Here is a 20,567-nt window from a genome sequence, read left to right as displayed (position 1 = left end):
ACAAATGTGGAAGCTCCTGAGCATGAAGTTATAGTAACAGCGATGAGCCCCTCTGCTTCTCCGCTCAGTCTCTGCTCATGTTCTTCAAGGAAGCAATTGCTCCCTTGGGGGTCACTTTCCTACCCCAAAGCCCTTCTCCAGCAGGACAGTCCTCTGGGGGAGCGACCGTCAGTGCCTCTCCGACTGCAGCCCCCGCTGGTGCCCCTGGCTCAGCCAGGCGTCATGGCCTGGGCGCCAGGAATCCCTGGGAGCCTGCCACCAGGGGGAACCGGGAAGCCAGGCAATGACGGGGTCCCTCTGTGTCCCCCTTCTCGAGCAGGGCGAAGGCCGAGTGGTGTACGTTCGAAATCTCTCCAGCGACATGAGCTCCCACGAGCTGAAGAGGCGCTTCGAAGTGTTTGGTGAGATTGTGGAGTGCCAGGTGCTGACGAGAAGCAAGAGGTGGGTGGAACCAAGCTCTGGCAGAGGCGGGGAGGGGGGGGGGGTGCGCGCGGAGGGGCAGAGCTGGCCACACAGACGATACCCTAGGAGGTTTGTGGAACACATTTGAGGAAATCCACAGCCTGGACCTGGAGAAGGACCAGTAAGGACCATGCAGCCCAGGAATAGCAGGGGACACGTGCGGAGGGTTTGCTTCCATGCATTCTCTAAACTTCCCAACTCTGTGCCTGTGACATACACACCCATTCTTCCTGTGGCTGACCTTTTATCGGGGACTCAGACAAGGTACCTGAGCAGCTGGTTCGTGGCAGAGCCAGATCTGCAGCCTATGTGTCTGCTTCCGGTTCTCTACCCTAAAACTGAGACAGGGCAGCCAGCAGCCCGTGGAGGTGAACGGCATTGATGCATTGGAACCTCGCTGCTCTGCAAGCTCCACACTGCTCCTCCCTCCCCATCTCTCTGCAGCAGCCATGCAGAGAGCGTCCATTCTCCTGGGCAGCCCGGTTTTTCCTCACTCACCTGGGGAGGCAGTGTTTCCTCTGTCAGGGGTCTGCAAAACTAGATTGCATATAAAGGTACAACTTAGATGTCAAAAACGTGGTCAGTTTTGAAATAATTCTGAAGTACCTCCTAGTATACTTGCAAGCTACATTATTAAAGTTTTTAAATCCTAATTTGAACATAATTTTTAAAGCTTCAATGAGAAAATAGTGTCTGCATAAAAATCCTGGCATACCTCACATCCATTCGATGGCCACAGAAAATAACAAGTGTTGGCAAGGAGGTGGAGGAAAGGGAAACTTCTGCACTCTTGGTGGGAATAGAAAATGGTGCAGCCACTGGAAAACAGTATGAAATGGCCTAAAACATTGGACATAGAATCACCCCAGGATCCAGCAATCCCACTTCTGGGTGTATACTCAAAAGAACTGAAAGCAAGATCTCACAGGGATATTTGCACAACCATGTTCATAGCACCATGATTCACCATAGCCAACAGGTGGACAGCACCCAGGAGTCCATCCACGGGTGAATGGATGAAGAAAGTAATAGTATATGCATACGATGGAATGTTATTCAATCTTAAAAAGAAAGGAAGTCCTGTTACATGCTATAAGCATGAATGGATTGTGAGGACATTCTGCTAAGTGGAATAGAGCCAGTCACAAAGATATACTGTGTGATGCCACTTGTCTGACAGGGTCCTTACACCAGTTAAAGCCATAGAAACAGGAAGTAGAACAGTGATTTCCTGGGGCTGGGAGAGGGAGTGAGGGAAAGCTGTTCAGTGGGTATAGAGCTTCAGTTTTGCAAGATGATGTTCTGGGGATCTTCTGTTGCACCACAACATGAATATACAGTACTTAACTCGACTGAACTAGACACTTGAAAATAGTAAAGAAGGCCCTGGCTGGCGTGGCTCAGTGGGTTGGGCATCAGCCCAGGCACCGAAAGGCTGCCAGTTTGATTCCTGCTCAGGGCACACTCCTGGGTTGCAGGCTCCACCCCTGGTAAGGACTGTGCAGGAGGCAGCTGATCAATGTTTCCCCTCTTACATCAAGAGGGGAAAATTTCTCTCTCGCTCTCTCGATCTCTCTCTAAAAAATTAAGAAAAGTATTTTAAAACAATAGTTAAGATGATACATTTTATGTGATGTGTTTTTACCACAATTTTTTAAAAGAGCCATCATACAAATGGAACTGTTTAAAGTCCTGTGCAATCTTTAGGATACCATATGAGGGTCACATGCCAAAGCAAAAAGCAAATTAATTTTTTATTATTTTTTAATATTTTATTGATTTTTTACAGAGAGGGAGAGAAATAGCTAGAAACATCGATGAGAGAGAAACATTGACCAGCTGCCTCCTGCACAACTCCTGCCCCCAACTGGGGATGTGCCCACAACCAAGGTACATACCCTTGACTGGAATCGAATCCGGCACCCTTCAGTCCATAGGCTGACGGCTCTATCCACTGAGCCAAACTGGTTTCGGCGCAAATTAATTTTTAAAGAAGAGGTTCAATTTGTTGATATTTTTAAAGCACACACGAGTCCCAGACATATTTAAAGAGGCAGAGGGGGTTCGACGTTGTCCTGGCTCAGACAAGTGTCAGGACCCGGGACTCAGTGGAGCGTTTATTAGGCACCGGCTGTCGGTAAGCCTGTCACAGGGTGAGGGGAACCTCCACATCGTCTCTGCCCTGAGTCTGCACAGCCGCGGATTGATCGGTCGGGATTCGAAGAGCTGGGGGTGGGGTAGGAATGACTTTGGGCTCCCCGAGCCTTGGCAAATGTCACAGGTGTCTCCCATGAAGGATGAGATGCGTGCCAGCGAGATTAAGGAGGGTGAGGCCAAGTTAGCAGCCAAGGAAGTGGTGGGATGGGGGTGTAGGCATGGCAAACCCCAGAAAACGGGAATCCTGGGGGGAAGGGGAGTGTGAAGAGCAACAGCCTTCATGGCAGGACCCCTGAGCCCGCTGACCTGTCCCCTCCTCCCTGCGCTGAGCTGGCAGCAGCCCCCGCTGAGGGGGTGGGTGGTGTGTGGTGGCCGGTGCTGGCAGACATTCCGTGAAGCACCTGCTCTGACAGTTGTTACATCGCAGAGGTCAGCTTAGCCATTGTCCTGGTCTCTGCCTGGGGTCATGTGACGTGGGTCATTGTCTCTGTTTGGGGATCAATGACATGGGTGGTGGGTCATTGGCGTTCTACCCCTCATCCAGCCATGGGTGGTCTGACGGTGTTAGCCAGGCCGGCCCAGTGACACAGTCCCCTGTCCTGCCCCGCAGAGGCGAGAAGTACGGCTTCATCACGTACCGGTGTTCGGAGCACGCCGCCCTCTCCCTGCGGAACGGCGCCGCCCTGCGGAGGCACAACGAGCCCTCGTTCCGGCTGAGTGGCGGGGGCCTCCGGGGCTTCTGCTGGCCCAGGTACACCGACTATGGTAAGTCCACCGGCCCCCGAGGCCCCTGAGACCCAGGCACCAAGGGCGAGACCTCCCTCCATGAACCCCAGGCCGAATGCCCCATCTGGACTCAGCTCCCAGCCCCGGCTCCCTGTGCCAATGCGGACGGCTCTGCGGCCACTTCCCTCGTGGCTGCCACCTTGCTTTCCTTCTGGTCTCTGGGCCACCTCATCCTGTCCTAGGACTGGCACCAAAAAGAGATCCAGGGCTCCCGGGGCCTCTTGGAAGGTCCAATCGTGTGCCCATAGCCACATGGCAGCACCAGGACCTCACAGCACCCCTGGCTGCCCTGTCCCCCCGGAGGGGCATTCCATGGTGGCCCCACAGGAAGCAGCCTTGTCTGGTAACAATGCCGTGGCCATGCCCTCCCCGTTTGGGGACAAGCCAGGGAAGAAAGACAAAGAAGTACAGTCTAGGAGAGAGTTATTTGCAGGGGAGAGTCTGCTGCAGCCTCCTTAGTGTCAGGGGGCTGGGAGGGTCCGGGCTAGGCAGCACTCCCCCTGGCACATGCCCATTTCTGGGACCCGGGTTCACTGCCAGACAGGGAGGGCATCCTGGTTTTGTAGGCTGCCTTAGCCGGCATGCACCATGGCTTGATAATGGGCAGAAGGCTCTTGAGGGAAGTCGAATTCTAGGATCAAAGAGCCCGGGGTGCTCTAAGTCAGCCCCCATCTTATCAGGGGCAGCCACAGCCCTGAGTTGTTGGCAACACAGCAGACGCGAAACAGCAGAGTGGCAGAGCGGGCGCCCGCTGTCCAGGGCTCCCTGAGGCCTTGGGCCATGGGCTCTCCGTGGTGGCAGATTTTCTGATCGTACGTCCTTCCCAAGTTGCTCACCGCCTTCCCCACTCACCGACTCCTCCGCCCCCCGCCCAGATTCCAATTCCGAGGAGGCCCTCCGCGCATCCGTGAAAAGCAAGTACGAAGCCATGGATTTTGACAGCTTACTGAAGGAGGCCCAGCAGAGCCTGCGTTGATCACAGCCTTAACCTTCGAGGAATACCTCAATACCTCAGACAAGGCCCTTTCAATATGTTTACGCTTTCAAAGAAAATAAGTATATGAGAAGGAGAGAGAGCGAGCGAGCGCATGAGAGAATACACATGAGAGAGAGAGAGAGAGAGAGAGAGAGAGACTTGAAACTGCTGTCCTTTTGAAAAAAAAAAATCAATGTTTACATTGAACAAAGCTGCTTCTGTCTGTGAGTTTCCATGGTGTTGACGTTCCACTGCCACATTAGTGTCCTCGCTTCTGACGGGCTGTCCCGGGTGCGGCTCCCAAGTGCTGGGTCGGTCACCCACCTCCCCCGCCCCCACCCCGACTGACTTCCCTCGTAGACGTGCAGCCGTATCCGCCATAGCATCTCTTGTCTGTAGCGTGTGATGATGAAATTGTTACTTGTGAATAGAATCAGGATTATTATAAACTCGTTTTTAATTGAAGAAAAAAGTATATCCTTCAAACAATGTATTTATTGGCTCAGATGTGCTGTGCCTGGGGTCATTGTATCGCTTCCTTGATTTTTTTAACTATGCACTGTCCCGAGGTGTTTGCCACTGAGCTGCTCTGCTCCCTTTGCGAGGACGCCCCACGGGTGCTGGGGGGCTGAGGAAGTGCGGCCTGCCGTCCCAAAGAGAGGTTTCGGGGCCTGGCCTGCCAAGCCCTGCCCTGCCTCTCATGGAGCGGAGTCGGGTCCAATTACAATCAGAGCCCAGCTCACACTGAGAGTCCTCAGGTCTGCAGAAGGAAGGCAGTTCCCCAAGAGGTGAAATGACCTGCGAGGTCCCACAGGCAGAGCAAAAACCAGCCTGGGCCTCCTGATTCCTGGTCCCATGCTGCCACCGTAGCCAGGGTACAGAGGCCACGTTCCAGGGCTGCTAAGAGGGGAGGTCAGCTACCTTGGGCAACAAACTAGAAACCTGCAGGCTCATCATGGGAGTTATGGCAGCAGCCGATTCGGCAGCACCGGGTGAGTCCGAGCTCTGGCGTGCGTTTTGGTCCACAGGCCCTGCGTTGTGCCTGTTCCCGTGGCCGCGCCGCCCGAGCTTCAGGGACACACCCGGAGCAACCCGGACAGGTGGTCTGGGAGCAGTCATCCCTCCTGGACCAGTTGCCACCCCAATATACCCCCTCCAGCTGGCCTGTCCTTGGCCTCAGCTGTCAGGTTGTGTGGGTGGCATGGGACAGGGAAGCAGGAAGAGGGTTGGGGGCGAATAAAACCACCTCCTAGCTCCTTTTCAACATAGAAAACCTGCAAGTTGGGCTTTCCTGTACATTTTGGGTTCTCGGGTGATGATGTCGAAGCCATGTCAGGGTTGGATGTTCCTAAGGTGCCTTGGGGGCCATTCGTGAGGGAGCGCGTGTCCGGGCAGGGGCTGAGCGTGTGACTTTTGCTGCAGAAAGAGCAGCTCCCGCTGGGTCTCATCCAGACACCAGTGTCCCATGGTAAATTTTCACATTGAAAAAGAAGAAAACAGGTCCTGCCACTTTAACAAAGTTTGAGATTGAAAGTCATTAAACTAAACAAGCTAAGTTAATCTATTGCTAACGCCAGGCCTAGTCCTTTCAGAATTGATAGTTGGTGGTTGTTTTTTGTGGAGTTTTTTTTAAGGTTTTCAAATACCTCCGTAGGTAAACTGAGCCAATGAGCTTGTCCTGGGTGGTGAGCTTACGCCAGGTCCACAGAGAAGGCTGGAGGAGGAGGCAGGCTTTAGAAGGGAGAGGGACTTGGAGCTCCTGTGTGACAGGTCACTTGGTCTCTCTGGGCCCCCATTTCCTTTTCTGTTACATAGACTGGGGGAGAATTAGGCAAGGTGATCCCTCAAGGTCCCTGCCAACTCTACAGCCTTAGCTTCTGTAGTCTCTAGCTCCAGATGTGTGCCATTGCAGTCACATCTTTGGCCCGTGGCAGACATAACTAATTGACCACAGCACTGAAGTTCTTTGAGCCTGGTTGTGCTATTAAAATCTTAAGGCAGACATTACTAATTGATCAGAGTTAAACCTGTTTGACATCTTGGTCTAATTGTCTTAAAAGTCATGGCGGCTGGGTTTCGTGCTGGCCCATTCCTGTCCATCACGTCCTGACCTATGAGAGAAAATTTCCCTGAAGTCATTGCCTGGCACAGGGCTCCCAATATTCCTGTGACACATAACTTGGGGTGAGGCTGGAGACTAGGACAAGCAGGCGTGGACCTGTTTGGGGGAGGCAGGGCTTAGGAGAACGGACCAATTAAAGGGGCTTCCCGCAGCACAGACCTGACCATTCTAAATTCCTTTTATAGCTGCTCACTGCCTAGCACTCAGTAGGCACAGGATACATGGCTATGGGGTGGGATTGAAAGCCGTCTGCTGCCTCCCGAGTCCTCTTTTGCACCCAGGAGGGCCTTGAGATTTCACCCTGGGGTAGCCGGTAGGAAAGAACGTGAGATTCAGAGTTGGACGAGGCCATCTCTACTCCCTTCCGATGGGCTTCTCCCGCGATTGCACTAGGCCAGGGGTTCTAGTGTGGGCAGGGAGTGCTTTAGGGTAAAGAAATGCAGATTTAGGGAAGGACAGGCCTCTTCCCCTCTGCCAGGCCAGCCGATGCCGTCCCTTCACTTCGGATGAACACAGGGCTCTTGATGTTACTCAAACTCGGTCCTTGAGCAGAGCAGAGATCTGAGCATGGGGGGGGGGGGCACTTGACGTGCCTGAGGTCAGAGCTGGGGGGCCGCTGATGGGGGAGGAAGCCTGCCAGGGACATCCAGCAGAATCTGTTCCCCGTCCTCCCCATAAAAGGCCACGGGTTCTAAAGCTGACCGGCCCCGCTGGCCTCCTCTATCCTGAGGACTCATTCGGTGCTGTGTCTCACCGAGGAGACTCCAAGGTCTCTTCAGAAAAACTAGTCCACCCGGGGCTCTTTCCCACCAACGTAAGGAGTCAGCCCAGAGGGAGCAGCTGCCGTTGGCAACCACCTCGCTGTTGTCGCTCTGTCCTCGTGTTTGCTCTCGATGATGTTTACATGTGATTGCCATGAAGCTTCCTGTAGACTGTGTCGGTCGCCGTCCACGCAGGGCAGGTTGTACTGTCCATCTCTGTGTGCCGTGCTGATGTTTTCCAAAAAAAAATATCCGATCCAACCGCTAAGTGGAATTCTTCCATCTCCTTCCTCAGTCGCTACAAGGCTGAATCAGAACCCTCGCTCTCAGGGGCTCTGGTTACCGAAGGAAAATGCATCAAAGAGGTAAAGATTATGAGTGGATGGAGTGTAGCTAAAGCCCCACCCCTGGCCCCTTCACACCCTGTCCCCCTAATCAGAACACTGCTTGGAGTCAAAAAGCACCGTGTGGATGTCTGCAGCATTGCCTGAGGGTGGTGCTCGGGAGAGAGGCAGGGTTTTCGGGGGCGGGAGGAGAGAGGAGGAACACTCTGAGCTCAAAGACGCAACACCTGATGTGGGAAGAGATGACGCAATGAGAAGCTTTCATCGCCCACAGCCTAGGCGCCTCAATGTTCTGACAGCAGTTTCTTCTGGGCACGTGCCATACTCATGCCCAGGCCGCTGTGCAGGTGGGGAGTGGAGGGAGCAGGGGGGACATGGGCAGCAAGATTCTTATGCCTGGACAGGTCAGAACCCCACCCTGGGCTCGAGTTCAGTTGATTTCCCAGCTGAGCCTGCAGCTCGGGAGACAGGTCATTCTCACGGTGAAGCAGAAGCCACCCCAGAGGATTTGTCGATCTGACTGACTCACTTCACGTCAGAATGGCGGTCATGCTCTTAGCACTTGGCGATGTAGCGGTCACTTTCAGGCATGATCAAGGCAGGAAATTGGATGTACAGTAGCAAATAAAGTGAACCTAACGGTTTCATAGGCCAAAGAAGAGGGGACCGCCCCCCCTCACCCTTCCCCATTGGGGCGAAAGGAAACCGCTGAGTACTTACGTGCAATATGTTCAAGCTGGTCCCAAGTCTCCGAGGCGTTTGCACACACAGATGGGCTCAGGGCTGCTTGCCAACGCCGGAGGCACAGGGTAAATGGAGGGAGGGATTGGGAGCTGGGAAACCCACTGGCACAGAGATGTCCTTGACCCAAAACAAGGTGGGGGGGGGGGGGGGAGCCTGTGGGAGCCTGCTGTACGCGGCCCAGGAAGTAGGCAGAGGCTGATGGGGCACTGAACCAATGAAAGCACTTTGAGAAAACCACAGCATGGCAGCCTGGCTGCAGGTGTCCGCACTGGCAAATACTGGTCCCCTCTGGCTGGTGAGGTGCTCTCCTAGGGACTGGGCGGGGCCTCGGGAAGGGGGCTGGTGTGAGGGAGGAGAGAGCGGAGATACCTTCTGAGACATCAGGGCCAGGAGAGCCCATCCTAGAGCTGGCCCTTTGCTGGCCTCTTTGTTAGAGACCCCAGAAATAGGGAAGTTTAGACCTCGGTACCTTTTTGTTCTTTAAATTACAACAGGCCAGCTGCCCATTGAAATGGATTTGCAGACAACGTCATTTAACTATAAGCCATCTCAGACTGCGGAAGTCCGTGTGTCTTCCCTGCTCTGTGACCCTGGGCCTCCGTTTCCTCATCCATCATAGGAGAATATTGGACGAACGCTTAAGTTCATCGAATAGGCTCCGACGCCCTTCTCTCGCTGTGCCCAGCTCACGTTCAGGGTGAAGTTCTCTGCAAGGGAACCAACCAGCAGCCGTTTCACACACACACGGTCCTGGCAGAGCTACCGTGTCCCCGGAGGCCGGCTCCCCAGGACAGATCTAAGCCATAGTTTCTGGTGGGGAGGGTGGGACGTCCCATCCCGGCGTGGCTAGGTGGCTGGCCATGTGCCGCCTCACATTAGCCTTGTCATCGCCCCCACCAAGCAGCTCTTACCCTGAATGTCCTGACCACGTGGCTGTTTCTCTCTTGCTCTCTGACAATACTAGCAATACACTGGTTGTTTGTTTTTTTGTGTGTGTGTGTTTTTTTTTTTTTTTTTCAAAACAGCTTAACTTAGGCACTTTTCACACATTTTGGTTTTTTTCTTCAAACGATTATAAAACATACGGGGCAGCAGGAGGCCTGGATCACGCTGCGTATGTTCCAGGCAGCTTTTGTTTTTTCATTTCTTTAATGGTATTGCGGCGGGGACTGGAGCTTCGCGGTTTGGAGGGACAGATTATCAGATACTCTGCCTCCTCAGAACACTTTGCACATCTGGAAAGCAGCTCAGAGATCCCACTGCCTGAATCGGGAGCTTGGAAAAACAGTTTTGTAGGTGGTCAGTCCCCGGGGCTGGGCCGCAGCACCTCAAAAAGGTGTTTCTGTATCCAGAAGCCCTTCTGTGCTGTATTTTTCTTGTCAAAGGATCCTTCCAGGAAGCCTAATAAAACCTTTTCCACTTCGCTGGCCTTGCTCTGGGTGATTTTTTTTTTTTTTTTTTTGAAAGGATTGGTTCGCTTCCACTTCAGCACTTTGCCTTATCAACGTCTAGTCGCCATCTAGTGGCCAAAGACTGTATCCACCAGCTACCCAGATGGAAGGCAAATAAATCCTTTCTGCCACTCGGCTGTCCAACAACACCCAATTTGGGAAGGAAGTGTGATGTCACGAGTGAACTGTCTATACTATTTAGAGCCCGGTGAACACTGCTCAGGAGAATTAGGCAGCCACCTAGATGCACACAGACTGAGCAGCACACTAACTCTCCTGTGGGCAGAGGAGTGGGCCCCGTGGCCAACTGCCCGGGAGGGGTTGACTGTAACTGCAGTCGAGGCAGCCCAGCTGCTGGCCCTACGTGAGCCTCTGCTGGGCGGCCCACGCTGCCCCCTCGGGACAAGCCACGAGACTGGGTGTCAGGATTCTGCGTGGGGCTGCTATGGCCTCTGATAGGGTCCACCGAATAGCCAAACAGTTTATATACTTTTGTTGTTAGTTCGTTTTTTGTTCCTGTATTTTGTATTTAAAAATCTTGTCAAGTGTTTTTGTGTTAGGAATAAAAAGTCATACACTATTTCCAACTTTGTTTCTTGAGGGATGCTCCGATTCCGAGGGAAACAGGTTGGAAATCTCCAGGGGCATGTGGTCAGGCTGGCCGGTGGGACAGGGAGGTGGGCCACATTGCTCTTCAGGTGGTTTCTGGGGAAAGTGACCATCCGGAAGTCCGGCTCAGTGCAATCCACTCCGGAACTTCACACCTAACCCCCTTCACCTCCTTGTGCCACGGTCTTAGCACTGGGTTTGAGCATCTGCTTCTTCCAGGGGCAGCTGCTGATGTGGAAACCACCATCAGATCTCTCCCCCCAACCCCAGGTTTCTGAAGAGACAGTATTTGTAGCTAGCCTTAATCCACTGGGCAAGGCGGTCCCCATGTTCCAAGCGTTTCCAAATCTTGGACTCAAATCCTTTTCTCTTGGTGTGACCATGCAGCCTGCCCTCGAGAATTCTGAGCAATAGGAGGCCAGGGCTTTCCGTGGCTCTGTGACAGGGTCAAACCAGGGAATGGCTAACCTTGTGAGGTTTGGGTATCCCCAGGGGTACTTCATAGGGGGCATTATTTATTTGGAAGCTCAACAAGGTAACTACAGCCTGGGGTGCGAGAGTGCAAGGCCGTGTGTGTGTGTGTGTGTGTGTGTGTGTGTGTGTCTGTGTGTGTGTGCACCGGCATACCTGTCTGTGTGTACGTGTATGTGTGGAATTACATTGATGCATTTCTTGAGAAAGGTGCAAGAATTTCACCTACACAGAGGGACACATCGCTTTGTTATTTATAATAGAAAGCTACATTTTAATTTTTTTTAAAGGACACCGCTAAATGATTGGGAATCTCGAATTTTTAGTTTTGCTATTTTTTTTTAATTGGTAGAGGATTTTTATATATTTTTTCCCCATTGTGTTGGGTTGTGTCCTTATTTATATAAATACTTTGTCTGTAAGAGGCAAGGAAAAACCTTCTTTGCCTTTAATTCTCGTGGTCGTCGCCGTCCCTATTTTATTTCCGGTGTGATTCATCCGTCTTACCTTCTGAATGAGAAAATGTTTCCCCTGTCTTTGTACATTGTCAGATTCTATAGTTTCATAGGTAATTTATCCAGATTGCTCTATGTATTATTATTCTGTGAGTATAAAGTTCTATTTTAACGTCTGTAAATACTTCAGAAACTGGCTTCTTTTCTGACTCCCACTGCGGAGCTATTGTTTACATCACAGAAACTGTAGAATCTCTATGCTCATGTACTGTAAATAGTGAAGTGATCTGCTTATAAATAAACTTAACAAATACACTATGGAGATTAAAAAGGAAATACCACCCACCGCCCTGCCCAGGTGTGTCTTTCTTTGTGGGTCCTGAGTGCTCACGGAGGGGCTGGGGAAGGGATTCTGGTCTTGGCCTCACCTTCTCAGCAAAGACCGTGTGTCCCGCACCCCGTCCGGAATTTTCCGAGCTCACTTCTCTTTCCTTCACAGGTTCACAACGCTTTTCATGGCTCATAATGAATCATTCAGACTCCCCTCGCGTAACAGATGGCCCATGACCGGCTTTGGCCGTGACTTTGAGAAAGCTCTACCACTCTCTGCACAAGGACGCCCTTGTGTGGGTGTAGCAACGTTTTCACACTAAGTAAATGTGCTGGGTGCGATGTTTTGACATTGTGGTTTCAGGCAGAAACACTCACCAGCTGACGGCTCTAAGGCAGCATTTGCTCAGAGGCGGCGGAGAACAGGTTGGGATTGTCCGCCGCAGTTGTCGGTGAGCTAGAAACGTCTCCCTCGGCTCACCTACCCCCGGCCGGAGCGCCGAAGTGGCATTTTCCAAGACTGAGCCTTGCGGGTGTGCGTATATGTCCTCAGTCTCAAAGCACTCTTTTATCTAGCCTTTATTTTGCCCTAAAGGAGCTGCGTTAATGTTTTGTTTTTTTAACGTTAGTCTTTTTAAGTGCAATCTGAGAGCATGATACACCCAGGTGCCCCCAGAGGGTTGAAAAGCTGGTGAAGAGGATCACATACAAATAACAGGTACAGTAAGCCATTCCATCTTATGTGCAAATGATTCTCAGATTGATGTGGGTTTTGTTTTGTTGCCTATAGAAATAGTTTGTCATTGTGTGTGTGTGGGTGGGGGGGGTATTTTTTTCAATCTGGAATTTGTCTGGATTGTTTTGGTGGGAAGGGAACGCGTCATAATTTTTCCCTTTAAAAATGATGGGGTGCCCACACTTAGCGGCGGCTTCCCTGGCAGGAATGAGAGTCCTGAGAGAGGTTATGTGATTGATTACTCGATAACTGTCACCCCATTACTAGATGCTCACCTCCAGGAGAACGGGGTGCTGCTCCATTCACGGCAGGGTGCCAGCCCCACTCATCAGGAAACTCATGGGCGAGTGAGAGGCGCCTGTCCGGGGCCTGATTACTGTGCTGAGCCAGGGAGGCAATCAAGCCACCAAGTCGCAGGTGCAGTCGGTGGTGCAAGAAATAGAACGGGAGCCTGTGCTTGAGACCCGGCTCTGCCACCTTGGTATGTGCAAGCTGAGACAAGGCACCTCTTAGGCCCCTGCCTCCCCAAATATGCAACAAGATGACCGGCTGAGAGGGACTCCAGGCCCTAAGTCAGGTGGATCCTCAGAAGCAGCAGATTGCAGGCAAAATGATGGTAAGCCGGAATCGAGCGTCCTGACTTCAACTGGGTGTCCTTGGGCAGGTTTCTTAACCTCTCTGGATCACTTCCTCGCCATGTGACAAATGGGGCTAGTAATCGATCCCACCCTATTGGGTTGTTTGTGAGGATGAATTTAGACCGTGCACAGTACCTAGGACATGAGAGGCACTTTGTCAACATGAGGTGCAATTCTCATCATGCGTGGCAAGGATCATGACCCAGGAGGGAAGGCTGAGGACAATGGAGAGTGGAGGGAACCTGCCCCCGGGACCGCGCCTGCACCAGCAGCACCGCCTGTGTATTCCTGGTGCCCATTGTGTCCTCTGCCGCTTAACCACTACATGTGACGGGCGTAGGGACATGCCTTTGCTTAACAGACCCCTGCTCTGAGAGTGTCCACTTCAGGAGGCCAGACAGTCTCGCGTGGGAGGTAAGAGGTGAGGGTTCCGGGCCCAGCTCCCTGTTGACATGACTGAAGCCCTGGGCAGGGCTCGTGCGTCAGGAACTCCGACTGACCCTCTGTGGAGTCCCAGGACCCGTGCCCCGTACACCGTGTTCTCTGAGCATGGGCTCCGGCTCCCGGAGGGAAGCCAGGGAACCGTGCTGTGAACTTCGCCCAGCCCATCCCCTGGCAGGCCCTTGACCTCCTCATTTGTCTAAAAAAGGGAGGTGAGAGCAGACACGTGGTTTAAGGACAGTTCAGAGGAACCGTGTTCTCCTCCTCTGAGCTCCTAGAGCCAACACTGGCTTGTAGGAGAACCAGGGGCAGAGGAAGCAAACAGACACATCCAGAATATGGGTCAGCTGACACTCTGCAACAAGGAAAAGACTTAAACCCACTTAAGAGACAGCTACATGTGTAGAACTTGTCTGGGTCAGATTTGAGCAAACCAACTCTTAAAGACATAGTTGCCACTACGGGGAGAACTGCTGTCCCGAGCTGGTTCCCCAGAAGGCAGCTCTGCAGTGGACCTCACCCTGGAGCTGGGGTGGCCCTGAGAGCTGTGCCGTGTTGGGCCAACAGGGCCAGACCTGAACTCCTGGCATGGGTCAGTCCTTGGCTGCAGGCCACGCAGGAGAAGGCCACACACCTTGGGCGAAGAGTCTCCGTGCAGCTGAGGTAATCCCCACGGGCGGCACGGGGCTGTCTGCCGGCAGCTCTCACAGCCACTGGGACCACAAGTCCTCCCCACAGTGAAGGGTCTGGACACAGCATAACCACCCTGGAGTCTAGGTGTTCATTTGTTGCCTGTGATAATGAGGTGGTTGCATCAGAAAACGCCCAAATGTCTGGAATGATATGTCTGGAATTTTCTTTTAAATACTTCAGCCAAGATAAAGTTGAAGACTATAAAAAGGACAGATGAAACAAATGTGGCAGAAGCTCCATATTGGAATAGGGGGACAGGTGGGGATTCATTGTATAATTCTCTACTTTTGAGGATGATTGAAAATATTTAGAATAAAGTAGTAATGAAAACATAAGGAAAAAAAAAAAAAAAAGACTTGACGTGGACAGTTGAACCTGGCATTCACTACATATTTAATTGATGTCTGTGACAGCTAGAATGTTGGTTTCAGCTCAATCAAAAGTTCTCAAGGCTGAGAACTTGAGATATGTAGGCTAAATTCTCATTCAGCTTGCAAATCCTGTGGCTCTTACTTCTCAAGAGGTGTCCTGTTTGCCCGTGGCTTGGGTGATCTCTTTGCACGCAGGGCAGTGCCATTCTGGTCAGCGGGTCCCCCATGGGCTACTGGATGCAGCAGGACTTGGATTCAGGGGCTCCGCCTCCAGGGCCGGGGTTCCCCCCGGGCTGATTTCCCGTGGCTGCTGCAATCAGACAGAAAGACAGCACACCAGGTGAGAGGAGGCTGCAGCATCGACCAAGAGTTGCAAAACCAAGGGCTTTCAGAGGCCAGCAGCTAACCACACATGCAGAAGGCAAGCCAAGTATAAGGGGAATCAAAGAAAGCAAGAGTGTTTCTCTATACTGAGAAGAATAACAGCAATCATGATCAACCGCCACCCACACTTGGCACTGATGTCTGAGAGACAACAGGGTGTGGTGGGGACTGTGGCAAACTGGAGAGATTCCCCTGTCCCATCTACAGGGGTGAGAAGGGACCTAGGCTCAGTGGACAGAGCGTTGGCCTGCGGACTAAAGGGTCCCAGGTTCAATTCCAGTCAAGGGCACATGCCTGAGTTGTGGGCTCAATCAGGAGGCAGCTGATCAGTGATTCTCTCCCATCATTGATGTTTCTATTTTTCCCTTGCCCTTGGTCTCTGAAGTCAATGAAAATATATTTTTAAAAATAACATAAAGGGGTGGGAGGGGTGCCACCCAGCTCCAGCTAATGGTTCCTATGCAGAAATCCAGATGGGTGTGGCCAGGTGTTGATCTTTTCAAAAGACATGCCAGAAATCTAAACTTTTAAAACTGGAACTCTCTCCATTTGTAAAACACAGGCAGCAAATTCACACTTAGAACAAATGCCAGCCAAACAAAAGACACCTTGCGGGCTGCACAGCCCTGCCGCTAGCCCAGGAGACAATTTGTGCAAATTAGCAAAAGACACTTCTTCCGCTGGACACCTGACTGCCATTTTCTGGAAAATTGTAGGTATGATACAGATCTGCGGTGGCTGTCGTTTCAATCCTGGAGCTGTGAAAGCACAGCTTATAAAACCCTGAGTGGTGGCCCCATAATTGTAGCCACCAGTTCAGAATCACCCAGCCCTGCAGAGCGGAGCAGGAGACCTGTCCGGGCTGAGAACCACGGGCACAGGGATGTGTGCAGAGGAGGACTCTTGGTGTGGGGCGGGGACCATATCCTACGAGGGAACCAGAGCCACACAACCAGTAAAGGAAATGACTTGGGGGAGCAGGACTGGGAAGAGATGGAAAAAACAAATCCCATTCCATCCCTTAAGGCAGGTTGATGGCCATGAAGTGACTTGGCCACAGAACCTCTGCCAGCCTCAGTGCCCTCCTTCGTAGAATGGGGACAGTAGTAGGTGAAGGGGGGTCTGAATGGGACCCCGGGTGTGTGGCTCTGCAGCCAGGCTAGGCCAGGCACACCGTCAGCACTCTGTATGGGGGTCAGGGCTCCCCGCCCACCCCACCCCCACTAAGAACCTTGCTTGGCTGCCTGCTGCTTCTGCTTCTCCTCTTCCAGAGCCTTCATCTTGGCCTCATACTCGTCAGCAAGTGCTTTCCACTCCTTGCGGTTGTTGGTGATCCCATCCAGCATGGGCGTGATCTCCTCGTGGAAGCGGGAGAATTCCTGCAGGAAAGAGAAGTTCTCATCTCCTTCCCTCTTCGGAAACTTGGGAGGAGGGGAAACAAGATTCACACACACACACACACACACACACACACACACACACACACACACACACCCTGCAGAGTTTTAGGTGAGCAAACTGATATGCTGATTAATGGGTAGCTTCGCCCAGGGAAGAAGGGCAAATCCAGGACGGGCTGTGCTCAGAGCTGCCTGGGTTCAGATCCAGGCCCTGCCAAGAGCTGTGTGACCTTGGGCAGGTCACCTGCAGAGATAAAACCTACCTCACAGGGCTGGTAACACGCATAAAGCCCTTAGCCCAGGCTTCTTTGATAACACACTGAGGATAACAAGAGAGCATCGGTACTCTGCCCTGGTGCTCAGAGCATGCCCCGCCACTGCCACCACCACCCCACCCCACCCCGGCCCCATGAGCCTATGTTATGTCAGAGAGGCACCTGCTCGCCTCTGGGAGCACTTGAACTTCTTCCTAACCAAAGCAGTGCAGCTCACACAACAGAAAGGGCCCTGGGCCCAGGGGGAGGCACCCTGGCTCTCATCCCATCTCTTGGCTGACCCCGGTGACCTAGGGCTTGTCATTCCTCATCTCTGACCTGTGTTTCCTCACGTGCAACATGGCCTGAGTAAAGGTAACACGTGGGAGGTGAACGATGGCACTGAGCGAGAGCTCAAAGAGGAATTCCAGGTTCTCTTCCGACACTGGGTTACACTGACCCGTCCGTCACATTTCCACCGCTAGGGCAGGGAGGAGGCTGTGAGTCTGCGATGCTGCCCCTTCCCTGTGTGAAACCTTGCTTAGTCACTGGTCCCATGAGACCCCGAGGGCTGTCTGGGGACCAGATGCCACTGCAGAGGAGAAGGGCTTCGTAAAATACCACCCACCGGCCACTTGCCAGGGTTTATTATTCCGGCTGGCATCTGGGAACCCCAGCTTTATCAGAGACAAAGGCCTGGGCCCGAGAAAGCCCGGACCCACCTTGTAGACAAAGGTGCAGACGAAGTCGATGAAGCCGACCTGCAGCTTGGGGAGCTCGTCCGCCTTGTTTCTGTCCATCATGGGCTGTGGGGGGAGAGAAGGAGTGAACTGCGCTGCCTCCCCCCCCCCCCCCTCCACCCGGCAGCACCGAGTCAGGGCCCCTCCTGCCCTGAGGCATTCTTGCCAAACCAAGACCAAGCCTCCCGCTCATCCAGTTTCCAGATCTAACCAGCAGGTTGCAGGAAGTACAGGGCTAGAGGGACATATTAAATAGCACCACCAGATGGGAAACTGCACAACAGAAGACCCATCCTCTTCAGCAAATAAAGACTTACAGAAGGTTAAAAAAAAAAAAAAAAAAAAAAGTAAATAAAATAAAAAATAAAAAAAGGAGGACCAGGAAACAACCTTTGATTAAAAGAGACAGGAAACACAGCAACAACCCAGGAGGACCTTTATTCCTGGATTGGGTCCTGATCTGAACAAATTCCTCAGCAGGGAAAGTGAAGGAGCTGGGGATTAGCTGATATTCATGAATTATTACTAATCATTATCATGAGGTGACAATGGTACAGTGGTTGTGTGTGCTTGTTTAAAGTTCTTATCTCTTGGCCCTAACTGGTTCGGCCTGTGGACTGAAGGATCCCAAGTTCAATTCCAGTCAAGAGCATATACCTTGGTTGTGGGCACATCCCTAGTAGGGGGGTGCAGGAGGCAGCTGATTGATGTTTCTAACTCTCTATCCCTCTCTCTTCCTCTCTGTAAAAAAATCAATAAAATATTTTTTTTAATAAAAAAAATAAAGTTCTTGTCTCTTGGAGATACAAACTATAATGTATTCATGGAAGAAATGACTTCTGAGAGTTACTTCCTTAAAACACTTCCGCCAAAAGATTGAAAATGCACAGGAAGGCGTGTAGATAAAACCATGGCAGGCTGTGGCTAATGGCTGGACCTGGCTACAGACAGTTCACTGGCCCTGCTCTGTACACATAAGGTGTTACAGGAAGAAGAGTCACACATCCCACCGGTCCTTGCTGTTCGTGTCCATTGCCGGCTCCTCACAGCCCCGCCACTCTCCCTGGGGCCTCATGTGGGACCCAGCCCTTTTAGCACCTCACAGGTTAGCCCATCCCCACATCTGTGAGTCTGTCCCCACAAGGTCTCTCTCTTTTACCCCACCTTTACCTCCTGGCCCTGCCCTCGCGCAGGGCCCTTGGCAAACCCTCTAACTGGCCTCCAGTGGGAGCTGGCTGACTGTCCGGTCAGGGTGAACTACCAACGCCGGTGGGTTCTCAGCTTGACAAACAAGACCTTTCTCCCCCGGCACCCTCTGATGTGAAAACAGGGCCCGGGAGATGGCTGCCCAGACTGTTGGAACTAAAAGGGAAATCCAAGTTGTGGCGTCCACTTCTCAGTCTCTACTTAGCAGAGTGGGCTAATGCCATACACCTTAGAGCAGGGTCCCAGGCCCTAGGAGGGCACTCTTGCTGGGCTCCCCTGCAGTTTCTGCTTAGGGAGGGATGGTTGGGGCCTGTGAATCTGCATCTCTAATACGTTTCCCAGTAAGGAGGCTGACGACGGCCGCACGGGGAGCAGCCCTACGTCAGGGAAAGGTTCTCTCTGTGTCAGGGGGTAGGGAATGGGCACGTCTCTCTGTCAAGGCAAGGTCACAGGTGTCCCTCGGGAAGCAGTTGCACACCATGTCAGGCTGGCGGGACTCTCTACTCACAATGGGGTTCTGCTGCAGCACCGTGCGCTCCAGGTCACCTTGCTCCCAGAATTCAGCAGCCACCAGCAGAGCTACCTGCAACAGGCAGACCCCCCAGCCCCGAGTCAGCCCCAGCCCCAGTCCTCCTGCCCAGGTCCTGCCATTCTGTCCTACTCCATGTGGACTTCCAAATCAACAAAAGCATAAAGCCCACCAGCCCCACCACCCCCACTTCACTTCACTAAAGTGAGTTCCTTGTCTTGCCGGAGGAGGACCATGGGGCAAAGTGGGCTGCCTCTGGAGCTGGGGATCCCAAGCCGCCTTCGCCGCTGCCAGCAGTACTGGGATCCCCTCCTCTCGGCTCAGGAGGAGTCCGTACCTTGCTCTGCACCTCCCACGGCTTGGTGATGGCTGAGAGATCGCAGGCGGTCATCATCATGGCCCTGGGCACAGGACACCACCCATCAGTCCAGAGCCATTGAAGGCTGCACATTCTGGTGAATTCCACCCATCTCTTCTTCCTGCCCCCCAACCAGTACCTGACCTCACCCCATCGTGAGGAGGGGAGGGTCACTTCCCCAGTACATCTGAGGTGGGGCTTTGAAGACAGACGGTGGTTTACATCCTGCCTCTGTTGCTTACCAGGAGTTTGACATTGAGCAATTAAACCAACCTCTCTGAGTCTCAGCGTGCTTGTCTGCAATAATAATGGTAATTTCTGCGTGGGGTGGGTGCAAGATTGAATAAGATAATGTGTATAAAAATCTTAGCAAAAAAAAAAACCCCACACACAAAATAAAACCAAAAAAATCTTAGCATGAGCACAATAAATATTGGCAATTATCATGAACATATTTTGGACTTTTATGATATACCACACACTGTTCTAGGCATTTCGTAGACATCAATTTCATTTCAGTCTCATCCCGTCTTCAGAGTTCCTTCTCGGGTGTCTAGTATAACAATGTCTGTCAACCTTTTCCATCATCCTCCCCATCTCCTGCCAAAAGTCCTTTTTAGACAAAGTTTTTCTATAATTGCTCCACCACAAAATGTTAATTACCACAGACATACTGTATATCTGTTTAGAGGGCCACAGACCATTGAAACATCTAAGATTTTTTGCTCATTCCCAAGAACCACTTTTGCCTCATTGGGCACTGCTTGTGTGGCTCAGTCACTGTGAGAAAGCTTTGCATTAAGAAGTAGAGGAAGGATTTGTCAATACTTATAAGTGGTACACTTAAGATCTGCACATTTCATTGTAGGTGATGTTTGCCTTAAAAGAAAAAAAAAAGAGCTGTAAACAAATATTGACCTCTAGTTAATGTGATACGTGCTGAGGTATTTGCAGGAAAGTGTGCTGATGTCTGCAACTTGCTCTGAAATGCATCCAACAAATAAACCAGATTAACAGATAAAGGGGTTAATTGACAACATTGAGCAGAATCTGGATGGTGGGCATAACATTCTTTTAACTCCCTGAAAATTTTTCCTAGTAAAATGTTGATGCAAATTGTTTCCATTTCTTTCATCTATGGCCTGTTCC

At 51.9% G+C, this 20,567-nt stretch overlaps 2 protein-coding genes across 7 annotated transcripts in view; one reads left to right on the top strand and one right to left on the bottom strand.

The window, feature by feature from the left end:
* Nucleotides 1–11,685, top strand: part of PPARGC1B (PPARG coactivator 1 beta) — a 101,592-nt gene extending 89,907 nt beyond the window's left edge. Inside the window, exons 10-12 of the mRNA XM_084884203.1 lie at nucleotides 320–441; nucleotides 3,230–3,384; nucleotides 4,281–11,685. Of these exons, the coding sequence (XP_084740329.1) occupies nucleotides 320–441; nucleotides 3,230–3,384; nucleotides 4,281–4,381 (378 nt within the window). The 3' untranslated portion in view covers nucleotides 4,382–11,685. The remainder of the gene's footprint in view (nucleotides 1–319; nucleotides 442–3,229; nucleotides 3,385–4,280) is intronic.
* Nucleotides 11,686–12,545: 860 nt separating this feature from the next.
* The window catches only part of PDE6A (phosphodiesterase 6A), a 48,688-nt gene continuing 40,666 nt past the window's right edge, over nucleotides 12,546–20,567 (bottom strand). For 4 of the 6 annotated variants that reach the window (XM_084884208.1, XM_084884205.1, XM_084884207.1 and 1 more), the window contains 5 exons: nucleotides 19,398–19,461; nucleotides 19,040–19,114; nucleotides 17,308–17,391; nucleotides 16,163–16,310; nucleotides 12,546–14,857 (listed from right to left, as the gene is read on the bottom strand). In XM_084884208.1, coding sequence (XP_084740334.1) covers nucleotides 14,778–14,857; nucleotides 16,163–16,310; nucleotides 17,308–17,391; nucleotides 19,040–19,114; nucleotides 19,398–19,461 — 451 coding nt within the window. In that variant the 3' untranslated portion in view covers nucleotides 12,546–14,777. The remainder of the gene's footprint in view (nucleotides 14,858–16,162; nucleotides 16,311–17,307; nucleotides 17,392–19,039; nucleotides 19,115–19,397; nucleotides 19,462–20,567) is intronic. The other 2 variants (XM_084884206.1, XM_084884210.1) reach the window with 1 other exon arrangement.

This window comes from Pipistrellus hanaki, assembly GCF_964339955.1.
Source record: "Pipistrellus hanaki genome assembly, chromosome: 5".
NCBI classification, from domain to species: domain Eukaryota; kingdom Metazoa; phylum Chordata; class Mammalia; order Chiroptera; family Vespertilionidae; genus Pipistrellus; species Pipistrellus hanaki.
Note: the sequence above shows the minus strand (reverse complement) of the source record. Positions and strands in the feature narration are given on the sequence as shown.